The sequence below is a fragment of the Melospiza melodia genome, chromosome Z (assembly GCF_035770615.1).
Source record: "Melospiza melodia melodia isolate bMelMel2 chromosome Z, bMelMel2.pri, whole genome shotgun sequence".
In the NCBI taxonomy this organism is placed as follows: Eukaryota; Metazoa; Chordata; class Aves; order Passeriformes; family Passerellidae; genus Melospiza; species Melospiza melodia.
This window is the reverse complement of record NC_086226.1, coordinates 2,521,214-2,540,894: the sequence shown is the minus strand read 5'-3', so window position 1 is coordinate 2,540,894 and position 19,681 is coordinate 2,521,214. Positions and strand designations below refer to the sequence as shown.

The 19,681-nt window shown below is 40.8% G+C and overlaps 1 protein-coding gene across 4 annotated transcripts in view; it reads right to left on the bottom strand.

Moving 5' to 3' along the window:
- EPG5 (ectopic P-granules 5 autophagy tethering factor) overlaps positions 1–19,681 on the bottom strand; it is a 55,145-nt gene that overhangs the window by 16,641 nt on the left and 18,823 nt on the right. For 2 of the 4 annotated variants that reach the window (XM_063181230.1, XM_063181232.1), the window contains exons 15-30: positions 18,343–18,465; positions 16,307–16,569; positions 14,301–14,441; positions 13,757–13,901; positions 12,751–12,948; positions 11,918–12,028; positions 10,978–11,097; positions 9,408–9,574; positions 8,992–9,216; positions 7,016–7,139; positions 5,980–6,121; positions 4,754–4,925; positions 3,431–3,593; positions 2,692–2,834; positions 1,297–1,453; positions 90–284 (exon numbers count right to left, since the gene is read on the bottom strand). In XM_063181230.1, coding sequence (XP_063037300.1) covers positions 90–284; positions 1,297–1,453; positions 2,692–2,834; positions 3,431–3,593; positions 4,754–4,925; positions 5,980–6,121; positions 7,016–7,139; positions 8,992–9,216; positions 9,408–9,574; positions 10,978–11,097; positions 11,918–12,028; positions 12,751–12,948; positions 13,757–13,901; positions 14,301–14,441; positions 16,307–16,569; positions 18,343–18,465 — 2,589 coding nt within the window. The remainder of the gene's footprint in view (positions 1–89; positions 285–1,296; positions 1,454–2,691; positions 2,835–3,430; positions 3,594–4,753; positions 4,926–5,979; positions 6,122–7,015; positions 7,140–8,991; positions 9,217–9,407; positions 9,575–10,977; positions 11,098–11,917; positions 12,029–12,750; positions 12,949–13,756; positions 13,902–14,300; positions 14,442–16,306; positions 16,570–18,342; positions 18,466–19,681) is intronic. The other 2 variants (XM_063181231.1, XM_063181233.1) reach the window with 1 other exon arrangement.

Sequence of the window (19,681 nt, the reverse complement as noted above, 5' to 3'; positions counted from 1 at the left end):
AGAACCTGTCAATGCTATTTTAAAGTACCAGATTTGTATCTCCTTCCTCTGTAGCTTAAGGACATGGTCTTTAGGCAAAGAACTCCCACCTTTGTCAGCAGCATGAAGACAACGTCGCTGTTATCCTCACTCAGAAAGGCCACAACCTTTTCGTACAAAGTCACAAATTCACTGGGAGAGGCTACAGGAGTGAAGTAAGGAGAGAGGAGAGTACAGAGCCTCCGGTTGTGCAGGATGGTCTGGAGCAGACGCTTGCACTCTGATTTGGTCCCACTGATGAACACCTGAGAGAAGTGGGAATGGTGGAAAAAATAACAGCCAAATATCAGTCAAATGGAAAACACACCTCTTAAGCTTGTTGTTGAGATACCCACAGTTTTGGTCCTTTTATAAAAAGGAAAACTTTATAAGAAGTTTTCCTCAAAAACAAGAGACTGAGATTATAAGATTAACATCATCTAAATGCTGCTATTCCACAAGATATAACACAAAATATGTCTTCCTAGCTCAATTTATACCAGTATTTGTGATAACATATGTTGTCTAAAATACCCAGAAATACTATTTTTTCTGATGGAATAGCATAAGAAAATGAATCCTGATTTCACCAGCCCTGCTTAATAACAGGAAAAATTTAACAGAATTACAGCTCTGAAGAACTTCTCACTACTTCAGCTTTTAGAGGTGCTCAAGGACAGCAGCACACTGAAATAAGCTATATTTAAGATAAGTATCTGGACCCAAAGCAGAGGCTAATGATTTTCTCAGAGCACAAACACAGCAAACATTACCACACCACCAAGCACTTGTCTTCTCTACCAGCAAACTTCTGATATAACTCGCTAGACAGAGAACACTGCAAGGCTGTAGAAGAAAGGTTTAGTCTAAATACAGAGGTTGACAAGATGTGCATCAACCAGAAAGCAACAGGTAAAAGCAAAGTCTATGCTGAAACACTTCTAAGAACTGAAAGTATCCAAACCTTAGTTACCTGCCCAAAACTCCAGCATTTAAATTAACTCACACAATGACAATTTATAAACACCAAGCAGAGACACCACAGAGCAAGTTTTTATTTTGCTTAAATGTAAACTTCACCTGTCCTAAAGACTGTGCACATTATACAATTAGCTGAAAACAAAATGGGATACAAGCTCAGAAATTAACTTTAAAACTTCTGAACACATTTAGGACCACTCCCCCCCCACTAACAGCAGTGAAATTGGAAAGAATAAGCACCAAAAATCAAATTTTAAAAATTTAGAAAATATTTTCAGATTCAAGAAATAAACTCACTTGGCCCAGAATCTCAATGCAGGATGTGAAGAACTGCCTTGTGGGAGGATTACGTTGAGTTTCATCACACACATATTCTACCAGCGTAAAAAACAAACCAATTCCAACTTTCTTGATTGCAGGCATAGGCTGCACCTTGTAGATATTTATCAGAGCCCTAAAAAAATTAAGTTAAAAAGGCAAATTAAAGTTATGTACGGAAAATAACCTGTGACAACAAAGAAAGGTTTCTTGTCAATATATAGCCTAGAGATACGTATTTGTGATACTCCCTGAGTATCCCTCCTTCTCATATCCAGACTGAAAAGTCACAGATTTAGCTCATGTAATTTTGCTGCCTGAAATGGATACTTCCAAACCTTACAAAGTCTCCACAATCAGAGTCAGAAAGTGAAAGATATCCAAAGCATAATTCCAATGGATTATTTCTCCCTTTAATCATGTAATCCTCATATTCTGACAGTATCTCAACTGACTTTGTATTGTAAGAAAACCTAGCCCATTTTATTTCACAGGCTCCACAATAAAAGAATTAAAATAGAATCAATCTTTTCTTGTGCATTGCCAAATAAATGTTTCATTGAGACCAAACCCCTGTCTTCATTAAATCTGAATTAAAACAGGTGAAGAATATGCAATTCCACAGACACAAATTCCAAGAATTAGTTCATCCACAGAATTTTTCAGATTAGTGATGAAGAATGAACATGAAGTAGTACATAAACACTTTTACTTGTACAATCATTACACTCTATAGTAAACCAGCTGCACTAAGAGAATCCCAGCAGAAATCTGGAAGATTGAGGATAAAGTTGCTAAAGTGGACCTCTGGGATAAACTGTAAAAGAGAGGAAGAGGGCCTAGGATGATCCCATTTTATTCATACCCCCCCCAAAAAAAAGTGGTATTATCTAGGTATTATTTCACAGCACCATTTTGTTTCACGTATTGAAAAACTATTTCAAATTTTAGCACTCTAATGAAGATTTATGTCCTGAACTATAATTAAGAAAAACCCATAGAGTCATATTCACACCATGTAATTTAGGCTATGGCTGAGACAGCTGTGGCACAAGTTTGCCACTTCCTAAAGTTTAGCACAGCCTCCTTGTCATCACTCAGTGTCCTTTTACAGCATTAGGAGGGCTATTAAAAGGCACAGAACAATAAAAAGAAGCAGAAAACAATAAACTGTGTGCCCTGCTGAGCCTGAGTGACCCTCTGATAATAAGAATTACTGTGTTACAAACACACAGGTCTCAAGATTCCAGCTCTGTTGTTGGCCTGAGCTGATGAGCTCAGGGAAAACACACAAACAAGTTCCACATTTTAACTCTTAACACACCAAAATGGAAGCACAAACACCACTGCCCAGAGCAGCACTGAGCAACCTACGTTATGAAATTCTCCACGTGCACAGCTGCTTCCACAACACCCAGGGAAGGTGGCTTCATGGCTTCTGCCTGCAGCTGCCTCACTTCTTTACGCAAAGCATGAAGCTGCTGGCTCACTGCTTCATTTTTGTGCTTCCCTTCAAACTAAACGACAAAAAGACACACATTAATTGCAGAATTAACATGGTTTTGCTAGAAGACTTCCATGTTGCAGCTATTTCCAAAAAGTAAGCAGAGTCCAGTCAGAGAACTCTGATTTTGGATGGCTTTCCCCCTGAGAGCTTTCATCAGATTTAGTACACAGTGCCCAAGCACACATCCTTGGTCATGTTCCTAATTAATTATCACACACACTAATAGAATTCATGTCTTTTATCTAAGGCTTTTAATCCACAGGGACTGAAACTTAGAGGGGATCAAAAAATTAATTTACTAAGCAACATGGGAGTATTTCCATAAACATTTTTCATGCTTCTATTCCTATCAGCAAGCAAATTCCCACATCCATACACTGGGAAGCAGTTCAGAATGGATGCCACGAGCAAAACAAATTATGCAACAACTTATTCTTCAGCTGTTGATCTGCTTGTCCTTTCGAGCATTACACAAGGTATTTCAGATCACTAATATGTGTGTGGATTATTCACTCAAATGCTACCACTTTTACAATAATTCGGCCATTTCACAGTCATCCCCTGTGTTCACCAGCCCCAAAACAGAGGTGGTGCCATGCCTCTGACCTGGATGGTGAGCTGGGCTGCTCCCTGGCAGCCTTTATTTGAAGTTCCCCGGCACTCCAGGTGGAGAGTGATCTGCTCCTCCCTGTTGACATACAGCTTGGGCACCGTGTCCAGGATCTCACTGTTCAGAGCAACATGCTGAGACTCCCAGAGAGCTGCAGTTCTGAAAGGCATTTATTAATAAAATTACCAAAATCTTTCCTGAAAACAGCAATGCTGAGAATTTTTAAGAGAGGAAACTTCAATTTAATGTGCTGTACAAAGACTCATGACACATTCCTGGAAAACATAAAAGGTTATTAAATAAAATTGAGCTAAAACTTCAAAGTAATAGCACTTCAAAGTAAAAAAAAAAAAAAAAACAGGTTCATAAGAACAAAACTACTCAAGTACGTGTGAGTTCTTTTGAATTACTTGATATGACAACCTGGAAGGAAACTGAACAGAATAATCTCTACAGGAAATGCAATTTTCCACCAGACCAAAACAAAAACAAAACAAACCAGAAAACAGTAAAAAGAGAGCCCACCTAAAATTGATAGTGGAATTGTTTAGACACAGCCTCTCATGGGCTTAGTAGCTTTTGGTCTGGTTCAAAATACTGTTATTAAATTACTAAATTAGGTAAGAACAGCTATAGATTGACCAGTTGTGACTGAAAACAATTCAGCTGGATTATCTGAGTTGGAATATTAAAAAAAGAAAGTCTCTCTCATTAACAAAGCTACCAAAACCAGAAATCAGATTTCTCTCCTGGGTGCTTCACATTGCAACTACTACCTTAGTGCAAAAGGGTTAAGTAACTCACTGTCAAAAAATCTAGCCTAAAAGGAGAATTTAGACAGGAAATACGCCAAATCAGAAAATAAGTTAGATGATATCTGATGCAATCTCAGTCATTAGGTAAGACTTGTGCACTCTTATGTCAGTTGAAGAAGTGGAATAATGACCTGATAGATCAGAAGAAAGAGGAAACAAATGGGACAAGAAGCAGAGTCAAGTACTGACAGTCTTGTGCTGACACCATAACTGAGGCTGCTGTGAAGGCCATCTTTAGGAAGCAATTGTTCCCTGGGAGGGTGGGCAGGCCCTGGCCCAGGGTGCCCAGAGCAGCTGTGGCTGCCCCTGGATCCCTGGCAGTGCCCCAGGCCAGGCTGGATGGGGCTTGGAGCAGCCTGGGACAGTGGGAGCTGTCCCTGCCATGGCAGGGGTGAGATGGGCTGAGCTCTAAGGTGCCTCCCCACCCGATTCTGTGACTCCACAATAATTGTAAGGCAGTGCTGGACCCACTGGAGAGGCACAAGGAGCACAGACAGGACTCACTTGGCGTGCTGCTGCAAGGTGTTCAGGTCCCGGCGCAGGAGCTGGATCGCGTCCCTCTGGCTCACCAGGGTGGCCGAGGAAATCACTGGCACGGGAGCTTTCATCGTCTGCAGAGGCAGAGGGGGCTTGGGAGTGTCAAGCTTCTTCAAATTATTCATGATCCTCACTTTGGCTACAAAAAAGATTTTAAAAAAAGCAGAAGCAAGTTTGGTCAATAAGAAAAGTTATGAGAAAGTGAACAGAAACATTAGTTTTCTTGCATGAAGCATTTTTAACTGCAGGCAAATATTTCTCAGGTTTCCCCCTCTGAAAAAAAAAAAAAAAAAAACACTCAACTAATATTCTTATTTTTGTCAAACTTTATTTCACACAGCTAATTTTCATGACCAGCTCTTGCATCAGACAAAGATTAGGATCAAAAGACCTGCTGGTTTCCTTGTTTTCCCCAAACAGTTTTCCTGTCACTCCATTTATTTTACATCTGACACACGCGCCCAGACAAAATTCTAAGCAAAATTCATCTTCCTTTCCCTAAACTGATCCTCACCAGTATTCTTATCAGTGTCAATTCCTTCTCAGAGCACAGCCTCTCTCTGGGTCAGCCCTCTCCTCCTGCTGATTTCCATTCAGTTTCAGTTATGAAACTATTCCAGTTCCCTTCTATTCCCTCACTCCTTCCTCTTCTTTGGATCAGCTCCAAATCCAACCTCTCCACATCCTTAATGTATCAGCTGTGACTATCACCCCTTCTGTCCTAGAACAACCCTTTCACTATGCCAAAATTCCAGGGGAAACACACAGGGAAAAACCAACACAAAAAACAAACTAACTAACTAAACTAAACTAAAAAAAAACAGAGACAATATGTTTTCAAGTACAGTTGGTTTTACTTTTGCTTTCACCTGTCTCTCTCTAATTTTGGGAAAATGTCTGGAGCACACTCTGTGCAGAGGAACTCTTGGGGAGCTCACCCATGATGCCCTAGCTCTGCTCTGTGACATGGCAAACTTGAAGCCAAAAAGCATCAATGTCATAATTTTCATGTCATCATGAAAATCTGAGTGAGAAAACCATGACAACTTCATGGAAAATATTGTACCCACAGAAAACAAACCATATTAATATCTTTACTGACAGGCATCATCAAGCTCCTAAAGAAACCAGGGCTTTGACATCCCAGTAATTCTTTAAGGCACAGTTTCCTTAGCAGTATGTTTATCTCTTACCTGACAAAGGGTTGGTGAAATCTGTTTCCCCTGCAGAAGTACAGGTTGGATGTGATTCAAGCTGAACCTGCAGCCAAAGGTTCAGAGCTTCCTGAAACTCATGGTGAATGAGTTCCACATTGACATATTCCATCCACAGATCCTGGAGCACAAAAGAATTAAATTATCATCTCTGTTTTGGTCAGCACCATGTGCTGTCCACCCATTCTAGTAGCTGTGAAACTAAAGTAACTACATAAAATATATACCCTGCAGTTTTAAGTCATGGGAAATTTATTATTAAGGGCAAAAAATTAAACTGAAGAAAAACACTGAACTATTTTTATAACATATATAGAGATCTACTGAAAAGCATTTTTGAGACTTAGAGATTAAACTTGACACATGGTATAATTTCTAATACATAAGAGACAAAGATAGATTATTAAAAATCTGCTCCAAAAAAAGGAATGCAAGAGACCAAGATAGTCTAAAACATCATGGCATGATTAACTGCAGCCAGCCTAAAGGAGGCTGCATTTCCAGTAGTCATAGACACTGGAGGAGTGAAAACAAAGCAAGTATAAGGAAATGCCCTTCCAAAATAAGTCTTTAGGCTTGAAGAATAGAATAATAGAAGAATAGTTGAAGACTAGAATAATACACACTCACTAACTTATAGTTGAACCTGACATTTTACAGACTACCAACACAAGCAGATTTTGGCTTCCAGTCTTTTGTTATTTAAAGCTGCAACTTAAAATAATTGTCTAACACTAACATAGAACATTAAAAGAATTACAGAGCAGTACAGAAAAAGGATTGTGTTGCAAGAAATGACAGATATGCAAAGAATCTACATCTGAGTCCTCTTTCAAACATAAACGAAGGCAGTTTCGGATAGCACAGGATTTTTGAAAAAAAGGTTAGAACTATGAAGTTATCATACATGCTGTATGTGTATTAAAGACCAGTAACACAATTCTCACTGATTTCAAAGACTTCTTTTAGCAAGTGGACTTTAGATTTCAGATTTTCAGCATTATCAGCAACCCACCTGTTGATTCTGCATGACTTTAGCAAGTCTATGTGCATCATACTGCTTTGGTAAAGAGGGAATGTATGTATCTCCTTTCTGGAAACTCTCTTCTTCCAACCACAAAATTAAAACATTACAAAGCCTGAGGGGAGAGGGAGGGGAAAAAAGGAAAAAAAAATCCGTGTGAATTGGATTGTTTTGAAGTTAGAATTATGGCAACAACTAATGCTACAAGGTGGCATGGTTCAAAAAAGATATTTCAGGTGCATTTTCACTTGTTTACTGCCAAGTTAAAGACCCACAGTGCAAAGAAGGTACCTAGAAAAATACAAAGCACAGCAACAAAGAGCAAGAAGACAAATTCTGAAAAGGAAAACATTTATGCAAACTAGCATAAGACCCAGGACTGAAATAGTGTCTTATGTCAGAAAGTATCATCACAATCCCACTCAGAAGACCAACAGAATAAACAGATTTCACATAAGCAAGTTTGGCTCCTCAGCCCAGAACCTCTCTGCAGTGCCTGCTCAAAAAGTCATGCCTGAGTTAAGCCACATCTTTGAATTTCTGTTCAGAGTTTCATTCATGACTAGTTCATTCTCATTTCCTCCTTTGTTAAAACTTTAACATAAATACACCTTTTTTTCAGCTGACATCGTTCCACCAACTGGTACCCTTTTCACAGTCACACCATCCAAGCCATCCTGACAAGGAAGCACTAGAATGCCATTAAATCTTCACACTGTGGAGATTAAATATCAGCAGCAAACTCCTGCTTCCTTCATCAGTGTCACTGGTGAAAAAATGGAAGCAGACCAACTCCAAGAATCAGCCCCTATAAACCCTACCAATAATTTCCCTCCTGTCTAGGAAACCAGACAGGTCATTAAACTTCCTGAGTGTAAGATTTATTTGGGCGTAGAGTACTCTGGTTTTCTGCTGGAGCGGGAAACTTATTTGAAATCAAAGACTGAAAATATTAATCAAGTTCACCCTGTGACCATCTCTGGATTATTTTTCACAGACAATCAAGTGGGATTTATGATCTCCCTCATTTGTTTGTACAGTACCTACTGACTGCTGAGGGGAGCACAGAGCAGGAGCCCCAGTTCCACATGTCCAGGGCCCCTGAACAAGGGACTCTTTTCAAATATTTCAAATAATCCTTTCAACCATTTCCTAGCAATACTCATATACTTTCTCAGGTTTAGAGTACATGAGGTATAGATACCTCTTAGGAGCTACTGTCCCTCACAAAAGTGGGCATTCACCAGCTGAGTAGCAGTGAGTGACAGTGTCTCCCTTCTTAGCCTACTCCAAGACAAAAAGTGAGTCCTGTGGTGAGGTTTTGGTAAGCAGATTTACCATTTTTCAGGTGGCAAGAACACACTTGGCAGAGCTAACCTTTAGGTCACTAACCAAGCAAACTGCTTGAACTATGTGCTTAAGACAACAGTAAATTATGTGATTATCTGTCTATTACTCAGACATAAATTCAGGCTCTGGTCTGTGACAAACATATATACACACCAACTAGCCTTTTACATTTATAGCTAGTGAGGTACACGAGTGACAGATATGCCCAAATAATAAATATTTTGCCAGCATGGGGCTACCATTCATTAAAAAGCAAAGCTATTCCCCTAAAAGGAAACCTATCAACAATGTTTTATTTTTAGCAGTAAAACCTCCCACTCCCCTCTCAAACTAAACAAGTTATGCAAACAGAGGAATGGATTTGAGCCCAACTATGCACATGGGGACATGGGTTAGTGGTGGCCTTGACAGGGCTGGGTTAAGCACTGGACTTGATGATCTTGAAAGGCTTTTTTGAATCTGAATGTTCAATGATTTTATGCTTTTAATAAGTGCCTGCAGCACATCTGAGGTCACATCCCTCCATTCCTCACACAGCCATGACTGTGCTGTAGCAGTTACTCAGGCAGTTGCACTGATTAACACGAAAAAGGGCAGATTTGTGGTTTTTTTTTTACCTGACAAGTTCCTTATGCAGCTCAGGTGAAGTCAGGTAATCAGGTGAGCAGCTGGCCTTCTCTGGTGACCTGTCAGTGCCCTCAGGACTCTCCACTCTCAGGGCTTTACTGGCAGCGTGGTGGAAGTCTGCCACCTCTGTCAGCCGCTGCTTCATCTCATTGAGCAAGCTAACATGAGCTGCACTCTGAAAAAAGCGTCTTCCAATACAGCCATCTACAGGTAATCTAAAAATGAACAAAAAAGCATTGCAAAGTCTTGTTGCAAATGTCAAATCAGCATCTCTGCAGACAAACTGGCACACCAGAAAAGCTGCTGGTACCCACTGCTTTCAGGAGCAGTCAGTGTAATACACTGACTCTCGCTTGCTGTGCACTTAATTAGTGCTTGATAATCTTCTGGAGCAGGTCAGACTCACCCATACTGTGGTCCTGGTCGGTGAAGGTACAGGAGGAAGAATTTCTGCCAGACCAGTGGCATGAGAGGGTGATCTGCAGGGGTAGCAAGGGCCTGGTGAGCCCAGCGGTAAATCATGAGCCTCTGGAGGGACGGGACGATGGGCAGCTTCAGCTGGGCCTGGGCTTTCTGCAGAAACAACATTTACACACAAGCGTGGTGCTGTAACAGGCTGTCACGGGTCAACTGAGCAGACCAACACAGTGTGAACACTTGGTAATTACAGAGGAGAAAGCTCTGGAAGCAGTCACACATCTGTTACAGGCCTTGAAGGATGAGCTGCCCATCCCACAGTCATGCTGGAGAGCAGAACTACATCTCTGGTGCTTACAAACCCCCAGCGTGATGGCTCTGGCACAAGGCAAACATATGGGCCCTGGTGTTAATTACAGTTAATTACTGTTCTTCCTCACAGAAGTAGATGTCCCTGGTTTAGATCTCCAGCACGCTACTTTTAGCTTTTTCCAGATTACATTTAATACAGCTCTAGTGAAAATTCAAAATGCACAGTGTAACTAATGTGAAGAAGGAACACAGAAGCAAAAGCAGAACAAAATCAAAGCAAACTATGTGTAGCAGTATCCCATCTTAGCAATACCACAGACCCACTAAACCATTAAACAGTCTCACCCCAAGCTCCCCTGGACTGTACCTGAAGCAGGGGAATGGGAGGCTTTTCTGAGTGCCCTGGCACTTCCTCATCACCTACACCAAACCTCTTTTCCACACACTGCCCACACTCTTTTTGTTTTCCAGCTAAATCAAGACATGCAAGCCAAAGAACAAATGCTCTCCAGACCATATCCAAGGATGCAAGGCATGTACTTGACATGGCCAAACAAACCTATTTTCAATAAAGAGCCACCTCCTTTATTGAAACACACTGAAACAGCTGAGATGAAGGATGCGCCAAAAGTTACTTTGAGAACGGACAGCTTTGGTTTCCACTTGCTTCTCTCCAGAATTTCTAACTGAATTTGGGCAAAGAAGCTGGAAAAGGCTGCAATGTAGCCTGAAGTACAGCTGATTAGGTGCCTTATTAAAGGAGAGACCTAAATAGTATTGAAAGCCTTGGAAAATAATTCAGAAAGCAGAGAAAAGCAAAGGCCAGTCTTCTGCACAATTCAGGTCATCTGAGAAATCATCTGCTTGAAACACAGACACATTTTCCCACTTGAAAAATAAGCACTCCCCATATCAGGGGTATAGAATAAATGCACTGAAGTTTGTGAGGCATTAGGTGATTCAGACAATTATGCAAAAGCACAAATTAGTTTTCTGTAAATATTGATATAGTAAAATCAGGTATTTCCATTGTAGCTTTTAAATGTAAAAGAACTCAAATACACTCAAAATGTCAATGAAAATTTCCCTGCAGAATATTTTTTCCTGCACAGCCAAGTAAAGCATTATTTATAAATTTATCCTGGTAAGGAAGCAGTACATAAGAAAAAAATTAAATTATACAAGAGAACACTTTTCTCCAGCAGTTCTCTCTAATTTTAATGAAAAGAGATGACCAGCTCTCTCACCTTCAAAGCCTGATCAGGAGTTAAAGCATTGATAACCAGCTCCCCCTCCACAACTCTGCGAAGCTGTGAATCTTCTTCAAATATTGATTCCATATTTAACACTGTCCATGCAAACCAGACCTGGACAACACAGAAATGACAAAAACATTGATAACAAAATGGCAGGGGGCAGGATCAGGAAGCTTGATGATTTCTTAAGAGGAGTAAGTGTTTGATGGATTCTCATTGCAGAGTTGCAAAAGGCACTATCACATCTCAACAACAAAACTCCTTCATCCTTAAATTCAAACTTCCCCTTTGTACAATTTTGGGAAAGAAGGGGAAAAGTAGACAAATCTGACAGAATCACCCAGGGAACTCTGGAGGAAACAACTTTCTCAAACTCAGTAAAATAAGATCTCTCCTCTTCCACCTGCACTACACACCTCTGTCTGGGGTACTGCAAGGTTTTTTTTTTCCCTTTGTGCTTGAATAAGGAACTCACATAAACAGAGAGAAAGTAACTCAAATTCAAAATATTTATCAGATAAAGACTGACCTGAAAGCAAAGTCAGGCTTTACAGATTTTGTCTTGTTAAACAGATCAAGAACAATAGTAGATTAGAAGAAAATGTAACTAATAAATCCTATTATATGAATTCTTGGATGCAGATTAGACAAGCTCTGGGACAGGAAGAAAAAGTGACCAAGAGAAAAAAAAAAAACAAACCAAAAAAACCCCCCCCCAAAAAAAAAAAAAAAAAACAAAAAAAACCGCCCAAAAAAAACCCCCACACCCAAAAAGGAAAAAAAGCACATACACACACAAAAAACCCCAAACAAAACTAAGCAAAAAAACCCATCAAAAAAAAAAAAAAAAAACCAGCAACACAACAGCCCAGAACAAACCCTAGACCAGTATGCTGCTTTTCCCATCACAAAACACCATCATGGCACTCACCTGAGAGGAGTTGGCACTGCTCTCCACAAAGGATGGTGTGACATTGCCTGCCACGATCCAGCTGACCAGTGAAGACAGCATTCCCTTGTCACAGTGATAGCCCAAAGCATTCTGCACAGAAACAGAAAACATTTGGGTTATTTTCATGACCAGGTGATTTAGAAGCTACAAGTGGATCACTCAATTTTTATCCAGGTTCCTTTCCACCTCCTGTTGCTACTTTCCAACCTCAGCTCAGTCAGGCACCACTGAAATGCCTGCTTGGACTTTCTATTTCAGTGAAAATATCCTGTTGCAGTAACTGTGTCTGGCTTTTTCAGGAGAGGGAGCTCCATTTTTGTCCTAAACACTCCATCAAAGATTTGAAATGCAAAGACAAAAAACAATACAAGTCATATGAAATTAAAACTGTGTTCCAAACTGGTTTTAGTAGTAATTACTATCATTATTATTAAAGTATCAGACATTTCATTAATCTTGACCCACTCAAGAAAAAAAATTTCTTGAGCAACTCAGAAAAAAAATCAGATGACTCCATTCATCACTCATCATCATGACTGGCTGCTCAGAGAAGCTGTGGCTTCTCACATCCCTGGAGGTGCTGAAAAACAGTTTGGACAGAGCTTGGAGCAACCTGGGATAGTGGAAGGTGTCCCTGGAGAGTGGAACCGGATGGGCTGTAAAGGTCCCTCCCAACCCAAACCACCCCAGGACTTCACAGTCATTCTTGCTGCACATCAGCAAAATTCATCCCCATCAAAATCCGACTGTGCAACACACGAGCTGACCATTTACCCAAGAGCCACAGCAAAACACCAGAGCTCTCTATTTACCTTGTGCTGCTGGTAAAGCAGCTTTTGCACACAGTCCTCCTGGCTGTACTGGAAGGCAGCTTTGCACAAGTCATCCAGCAGGCAGAGCGTGGCCCTGTCCCTGTGCCACAGCTGCTGGCTGGTGAGCACCTGCACCCAGAACTCCAGGACTGCAGCTGGCCCCACTCCATTCGGGCGGTCACTCAGGAAAATGTGAGTCTGACAAATCAGAGGGGAAAACTGGTCAACAGATCGCAGCTTTGAGTAAAGCTTTAGAATTTACTGAGGACTGTTTGATTTGCTTGAGGCTGTAAAGCTATCCTTAAATTAAAATAATTTACAACAACACTCTCTACACCCAAGTAAGGACAGCTTTGTCATCTTCAGCCTCCAAACTTCTGCAGACTCTGAATCCTGGAGAGCAGAGGATCTTGTGCATTCAGCAAAAACAGACACGGAAACCTTAAGCAGGACACCTGCAGGCATAAACAGCACCTATTTCCAAAGTCCAGGCTGCTGTTCCTGCAGAAGGCCTTCCCAGAGTAGGTCTGTTTCCACTACCCTTCTCTAATGTTAAAGGGACTTGGGTTTTGACCTCTCTGCATTAAAAAAAAACACCACTGCTCACTAACTCAATAACATTTTTCCATTCCAGAGCCCTAAATTAATGGTAAAAAGCAGAACTTGCAAACATTAATATCTCTGCTGCATTCCTCAAATAACACAGACAAGAAAGGAGTGCTGCATTTTACATTTCCTTTTTTAAACAGTTTTGACCTGGTATGGGAAAATGAATTTTCCAAGAAGTCTGAAAGGTAAATATTGTTGTTAGTGTCACATGCATTGCCAGATTTAGGCGAGTTCAAGCAGGAGCATTTCAAGAAACCAAACCCAACAACCAATACAGGGTACTCTGCGACTGAACTGCTAGGTTCAGTATGTTTTCTAACCTTTAACATTAACTCAGTCAAATAAGCTTGGTTCTAAACACTCTCTCCCCCCTTTCTTTTTTAAATAATCTTCTTACCTGTATCATACTACTGAGCAGCTTAACATTTTCTCCATAGTTCACTCCTGTCAAGTGCTGTGTCACTTTGTGGGTAACCTGCTGGGTCACCCCTTGAGGGACTCCACTGTCCAGATGAAGGAACAGTTCCACATAAGATAAAAACCTAGGGATGCCAACAAATGAAATTAAAATGCCTCTTACTCCAAATTAAACAGAAAGCCTACATCTAGAGAATTTAAAATCAGTTCAACATCATCAGGGAGACACATACAGAAAGGCTTTGATTCACAACCACAATGCAGATTTAATTGCCCCAGTTCAGCCATACATTGGGCACAGTATGAACATTTCACACCAGCCTGTAATTCAAGGCAGCTCATCAGAAATAAATACCAGTTCTTGAACTACATCAACACACAAACCTTACTCAGGATTTGCCTGGGAGACTATCAAGTTTCTAAACCAGAAGATCATTATTGACTTTTACTGCAACTATGAATAAATTAGGCAAACGAATGTATAAAATTTAAAAATTAACATATTATGAACATATAATGCTTACTGTTCATTCTTCAGGAGGTAATACTGGCAAGAGTAAAACAAGGGTAAAATTTTATCCAGCACATGGACTACTGTTCTCAGATGTTGAGACTGGACTAGTACACCCAAAAGAGGGATCCCTTCAGCACAGAATTTCTCGATGCTGTCAGAAAACAAACCAAAAAAAATTTAAGAAAAACACATTCACTATCAGCAGAAAGGAAGACAAGGTGTTGATTTAATTTTTATTAACTGAGATGTAAATATATTCAGAACTTTACACTTTATCTTTGAAAATCTAAATAGCTAAATACAGAGGATTTTTCTTCAGTGTAGGAATCATTCAATAGCTGACAGATTTGCTGAGTATTTCCTTCTCAAATATTTACTAAGTATCTCCTTCCTTCACAAATCCCTTTCTGGGGATCAGTGTCCCATCTTCCAAAAATCACTAGAGATGCAAGTCTTCATCAAGTTTCTATCACTTTAAACTCACTATTTTTGCCTAACTTGGACAATTCACCTCCTTCTCCAGGGAAAAGAGCCAAAGGCCAAACAGAGAAGGTGCACGGAAACAGACTAAAGAGGTTCTTTGGTTTTTTATTTCATGGTCAAAGTTCTGGTAAAATTTCCACTCTCAACCCAAAATACCTTAATATCAATCTCAGACTATTCCAGTGCTTTAAAGGATCTGTGGCATAATCTTATTGTGAAGCAATGATAAGATTATGAAGCAATGATTCTTCTCCTTCCTTGGGGAAGGAGAAGAAAGGCCAGATAATTTTTCTTTAAAAGAGTAACACAGTATTATACATTAAAAACAAGTTAGTGGAAATCTTGAATAACACAGCACAAAACCAAAGGGATCAGAGACTCAGGGAAAAGAGTTCTGGTGAGAACTGATCAAATTCTGTGTGACTCAGTATGTCAGACAGGAACATCTGATCACATCCAAAAGCCTTACCAGCTTACAAACCAGCTAGAAGCACTGGAAAAGACTCTGTTGGAACACAGTCAGGGCTAAGAGGTTCACTGCTCTTATAATGCCTTTTATTCACCATTCCCAGAGTGAGTGGGCTTTTTCTCCTCACTGCTTTCTGAATGCAGTGCTGCCCTGATAAAAGAAATTACCTCTACAACAACCCTTTCAGTAAGTGTGGCTCAATCTTACTCCTGTCCAGAGAAATTACTATTAAGCCCCAGTTTAAGTATTATTTCTTATGACTGAATCCTAAAGTGCAGAAGGCAAAAAAAGTTCTATTAGCAAAATAAAGGAAATAGTAGGTTGTTTGAAAGAATTCAAGAATAATTTCTTCACAAAAAAAGGATTATTAAGCACTGGAACAGGCTGTCCAGGGAACCCTGGAGGTATCCAAGGAATGACGTGGCACTCAGTGCTCTGGGTTGGGTGACAAGGTGGGGATTGGTCACAGGTTGGACTTGATCACCTTGGAGGTCTTTCCCAACCTAAACAATTCTGGGATTCTGTGAAACTGCTATCACAGAATCACAGAAAGCTGGGGCTGGAAAAGGCCTTGAGATTATCCAGTCCAAACCCCTCCAAGGCAGGGTCACCCAGAGCAGAAGACAAAGGAATGAGTCCAGGTGGGTTTGGAATGTCTCCAGAAAGGGAGAATCCAAGTTCCATGGGCAGCTGCTAAATATTTTTAGTATTTGTAATTGTTTTGGTGGGCAGCTGTTCCAGGGCTCTGTTATCCTCAGCATACATAAGTTCCTCCCCATGCTGAATGAAACTGCTTGTGTTCTAGTTGTGGCTATTGCTTGCTGAAAAGAGTCCAGCACCATCCTCTGGACACCTGCCTTTGAGATGTTTGTCTGCATTAATAAGATCCCCTTTTGGTCTTCTCCAGACTGCCCAGGCTCAGCTCCTCCTAAGAGAGACGACAAGCTGCTCGATGCCTTGCATCACAAGCCCTTTACTCTTTAAACAGGCACAAAGCTGTTAACAAGGGAAGCTGCTCAGTCCCTGGAGCCACCCACCCGAGGCAAACACCCCAAAAGCCTCACCTGTGTCCCAGGGTGGTCATTGCCAGTGCCAGGTAGCAGCCGATGGGGACGTTTGCCTTGACAGCCTTGAGCAGGGGGTGCAGCGTGACCGCCTCGGCCGCGTCCAGCGCGGCGTCGCACGCGGGGACAGCGGCCAGCCCGCTCTGCTGCACCCCACGGTCATTCCTGTGCAGCTTCAGCCTCAGAACCAAACTCCAGGCCCACTGATTGAAGGAGGTCTCTGGGGTCTCCCCGTAGCGAACGATGCTGGCCAGGTAGGAGACCTGGAACAGAGCAGCAGCAATGAGAGGAAGCGCAGCCATGACACAGCACGTGTGGCACTGGACTGGGATTTGGTCCTTGGAAGGGGAACTGGATGATCTTTGGGGTCCCTTCCAACCCAAACCTCCTAGCAGTAGACCAACAGCAATTACTAGACATACCATGTAGTTTATCTAAACAGTCCCCTCCTATAGCCTCAATTTCTACCTCCCTCTCCTTCCCCCATCCCTTTAATTAAAGGCTATCAACTTACACTGTCTGCTTAAATTTTTCCAAGCTATATACTGACCTTGAATTAAATTTTAATTCTAATACTGGAAAAAAAGAAAAACAAACACAAGCTTCAATAATGTTTAAAACATTTAAGACTGCTGGTGAAAGGAAACCGAAAAATCCATGCAAAAATATTATCTGTCAATGAAAAGCCTAAAACCTGGCAGGCTTTCTTTTTTAGAAAAAAGCCTGTATGTGGACAGGCAGAGTCACATGTGTATGAGCCCACTGTCACAAAGACCATGTCTAGATCACAAGGAATTATAAATCTCTGGAGAAAAAAATATGTACATGTTCTGACAGAGCTGGAGGGCAATGCAGATATTTCATCCTCTCTGAGTAGGGTACAAGAAAGCACTATTTTCTCTCAAATTCTAGTTATGGGCTCATGCAAGTCAGGACAGATTCACTAGCACAAGCGGCAACTAGGGCTGACAGTGGCTTAAAAAAGAGAACTCATCTGGCTGGCACAAGACAACAAACCATGGGTAAGTGCAAAGGAGCAAGTCAGAACAGAGCAGAGACAATAAAGAACATTTGGAGTGTGGGAAGAAAAGGCTGGGGAGAAAAACACAGAGGAGGAGAAAACACTGTACAAAAAATACTAAGACAAAGCCCATCAAAACCTCTTGGACTGAATATCCAACACAGGGAATTTTTAACTTTGATCTTTTTATGCTTCCATTTGCACTCTGTAACTTGGAGCTATCCCCTCCTGAATCCAGTGTGCTGTAAAATCAATTTAATAAATATCTGTGGTGTGTTCAGGTCACATAACATTGCCCACTGCTGAAAAGCTTCAAAAGGGATTAACACTTGAGTCATCAAATAAGAGCTGGAATGAGTTCTCTTATGCTCACCAGTAATGAGAAATAGCCTTTCTATTTTATAGTAAGCACTGTCTACCTCTGTGTGAGTAAAGCAGGAGCAGTTTGTGACTATTCACAAACCTGCAAGTGGGTCAAAATTAAAATGTCCATTTCAAGAAAGATGGAGAGAGACAAGAGCATGGAGTGACAGGATAAGGGGGAATGGCTTCAAACTGAGAGAGAGTAGATTCAGATCTGATACTAGGAAGAAATTCTTTCCTGGCAGGGTGGGCAGGCCCTGGCCCAGGGTGCCCAGAGCAGCTGTGGCTGCCCCTGGATCCCTGGCAGTGCCCCAGGCCAGGCTGGATGGGGCTTGGAGCAACCTGGGACAATGGAAGGTGTCCCTGCCCATCACAGGCGGTGGGACTGGATGTTCTTTAAGGTCCCTTCTACCCAAACCATTCTATAATTCTCTGAATCTCACACAGTTGCTCAACAGAAGCCTAACCGAATTTTTTTAATAGTTCTGTGGGTGCAGACAACACTGAGTGTTGGTATGTTACAAAATTGTAGTTGGATAAAGAACAACTTTTAAAAGAAGAAAAAAAAAAGTGAAAACAAAGTCTTGCCCTGCAGCTTTTCCCATTTACAAACATCTGTAAGTTACTCCTTGTAAGTAAGAAGAAAGGATACCTGTTTTATGCTTTCAGAAAGCAGCCCAGCATATGGTTTTTGGGAGAGATATTTCTGATATGCTTCCAGGACCATCAATGCAACTTCAGAATGGACAGCTGGATCCAGGTGAAGAGTATTCTGCTAAAAACAGTGTCAGAACACGAAACCTTGGGTCATTTAAGAGGTCTCTACAGCTGGTCTCTACTCAGCTGCACCACAGAGAAATAAATCCCAGTCTTTTACTGGCTGTTCAAATTTATCATTGCAGTATCTAGGCGTAAATATTGCCCAGTGGCAAAAATTCAGCTCAATGTTAAAGAGTACCAGGCTCACACTGGGCAATACATAGCCCAACAACTAGATTATTTTTTTAAAAGGCATCATAACATTCACCTTCCACATGCATTTTATGAACATATGATAATCAACCCAAAAATCCAGAGATGCCATTTTAAATTAGATAATACAGACACTTGAACTCTCGCCTTTAAAAACAAAACCAAATCCCATTCACCGTGGTTTTGGTATGAAAACACAGCAGTTCCTCTATCAATTGCCATAGTAAAGAACCATTTTCCCCCCCATCAGAGGGTACAGACATGGCATTAGTATTGCACAGCAAAGAATTCTGTTCATTTTCCCTAACATTCATTTTTATTCACATGTCTACAAGAAAGAGGGAGAAAAAAGTGAGTCCATAGTCATGTACAACCATCAACAAGGCAAAGAGAAGAGTTCAGCATGACCAAATGCACAGAATGCAATGCTGAACTAAATCACTGAACACAGGCAACATTATTCCCCCAATCTATTTCTGTTTTTCTCTGAAATAGCATTCACTCTCAATTATATCCTGAACTCACGAAGCTCTTGGAGCAACCCAATATTATGGAATATTTCCCCATCATTTAAATGATGCTCAGAGTTTTGAAATGTCTCCTTTCAATCATTATTTTTCTTACACAGTGAAAAACACACCTAGATACCAACTAGATGCAAACTACAGTCACACCAGTTTCCTCAGCATTTTTGGAAGAGTCCTCTATTTCTGCTAAAAGCATTTGCTTTTAAAAAGCATTGCTTTTTAAAACGCTAAAAGCATTTTAATCATGTGATTCATAAAAAATTGTCTGTCAGCTATTTCCTCCTTTGGAGAAGGAAAAATCCCTGCTTAAATTTCTCTTTTAAACTCAGCTGAAGCACTATAAGAAGCAGCACAAGCAAATCTTCAGGCTTCAGTGTTATAAAATTATTATGACATTCCCATTTTGTGCCATTAGGTGTACACACATAATATAAAAAGCATGCAATTAACTGTTTTCAAATTCTGCTCTACTCCCAAGTTGAGTTAAACTTT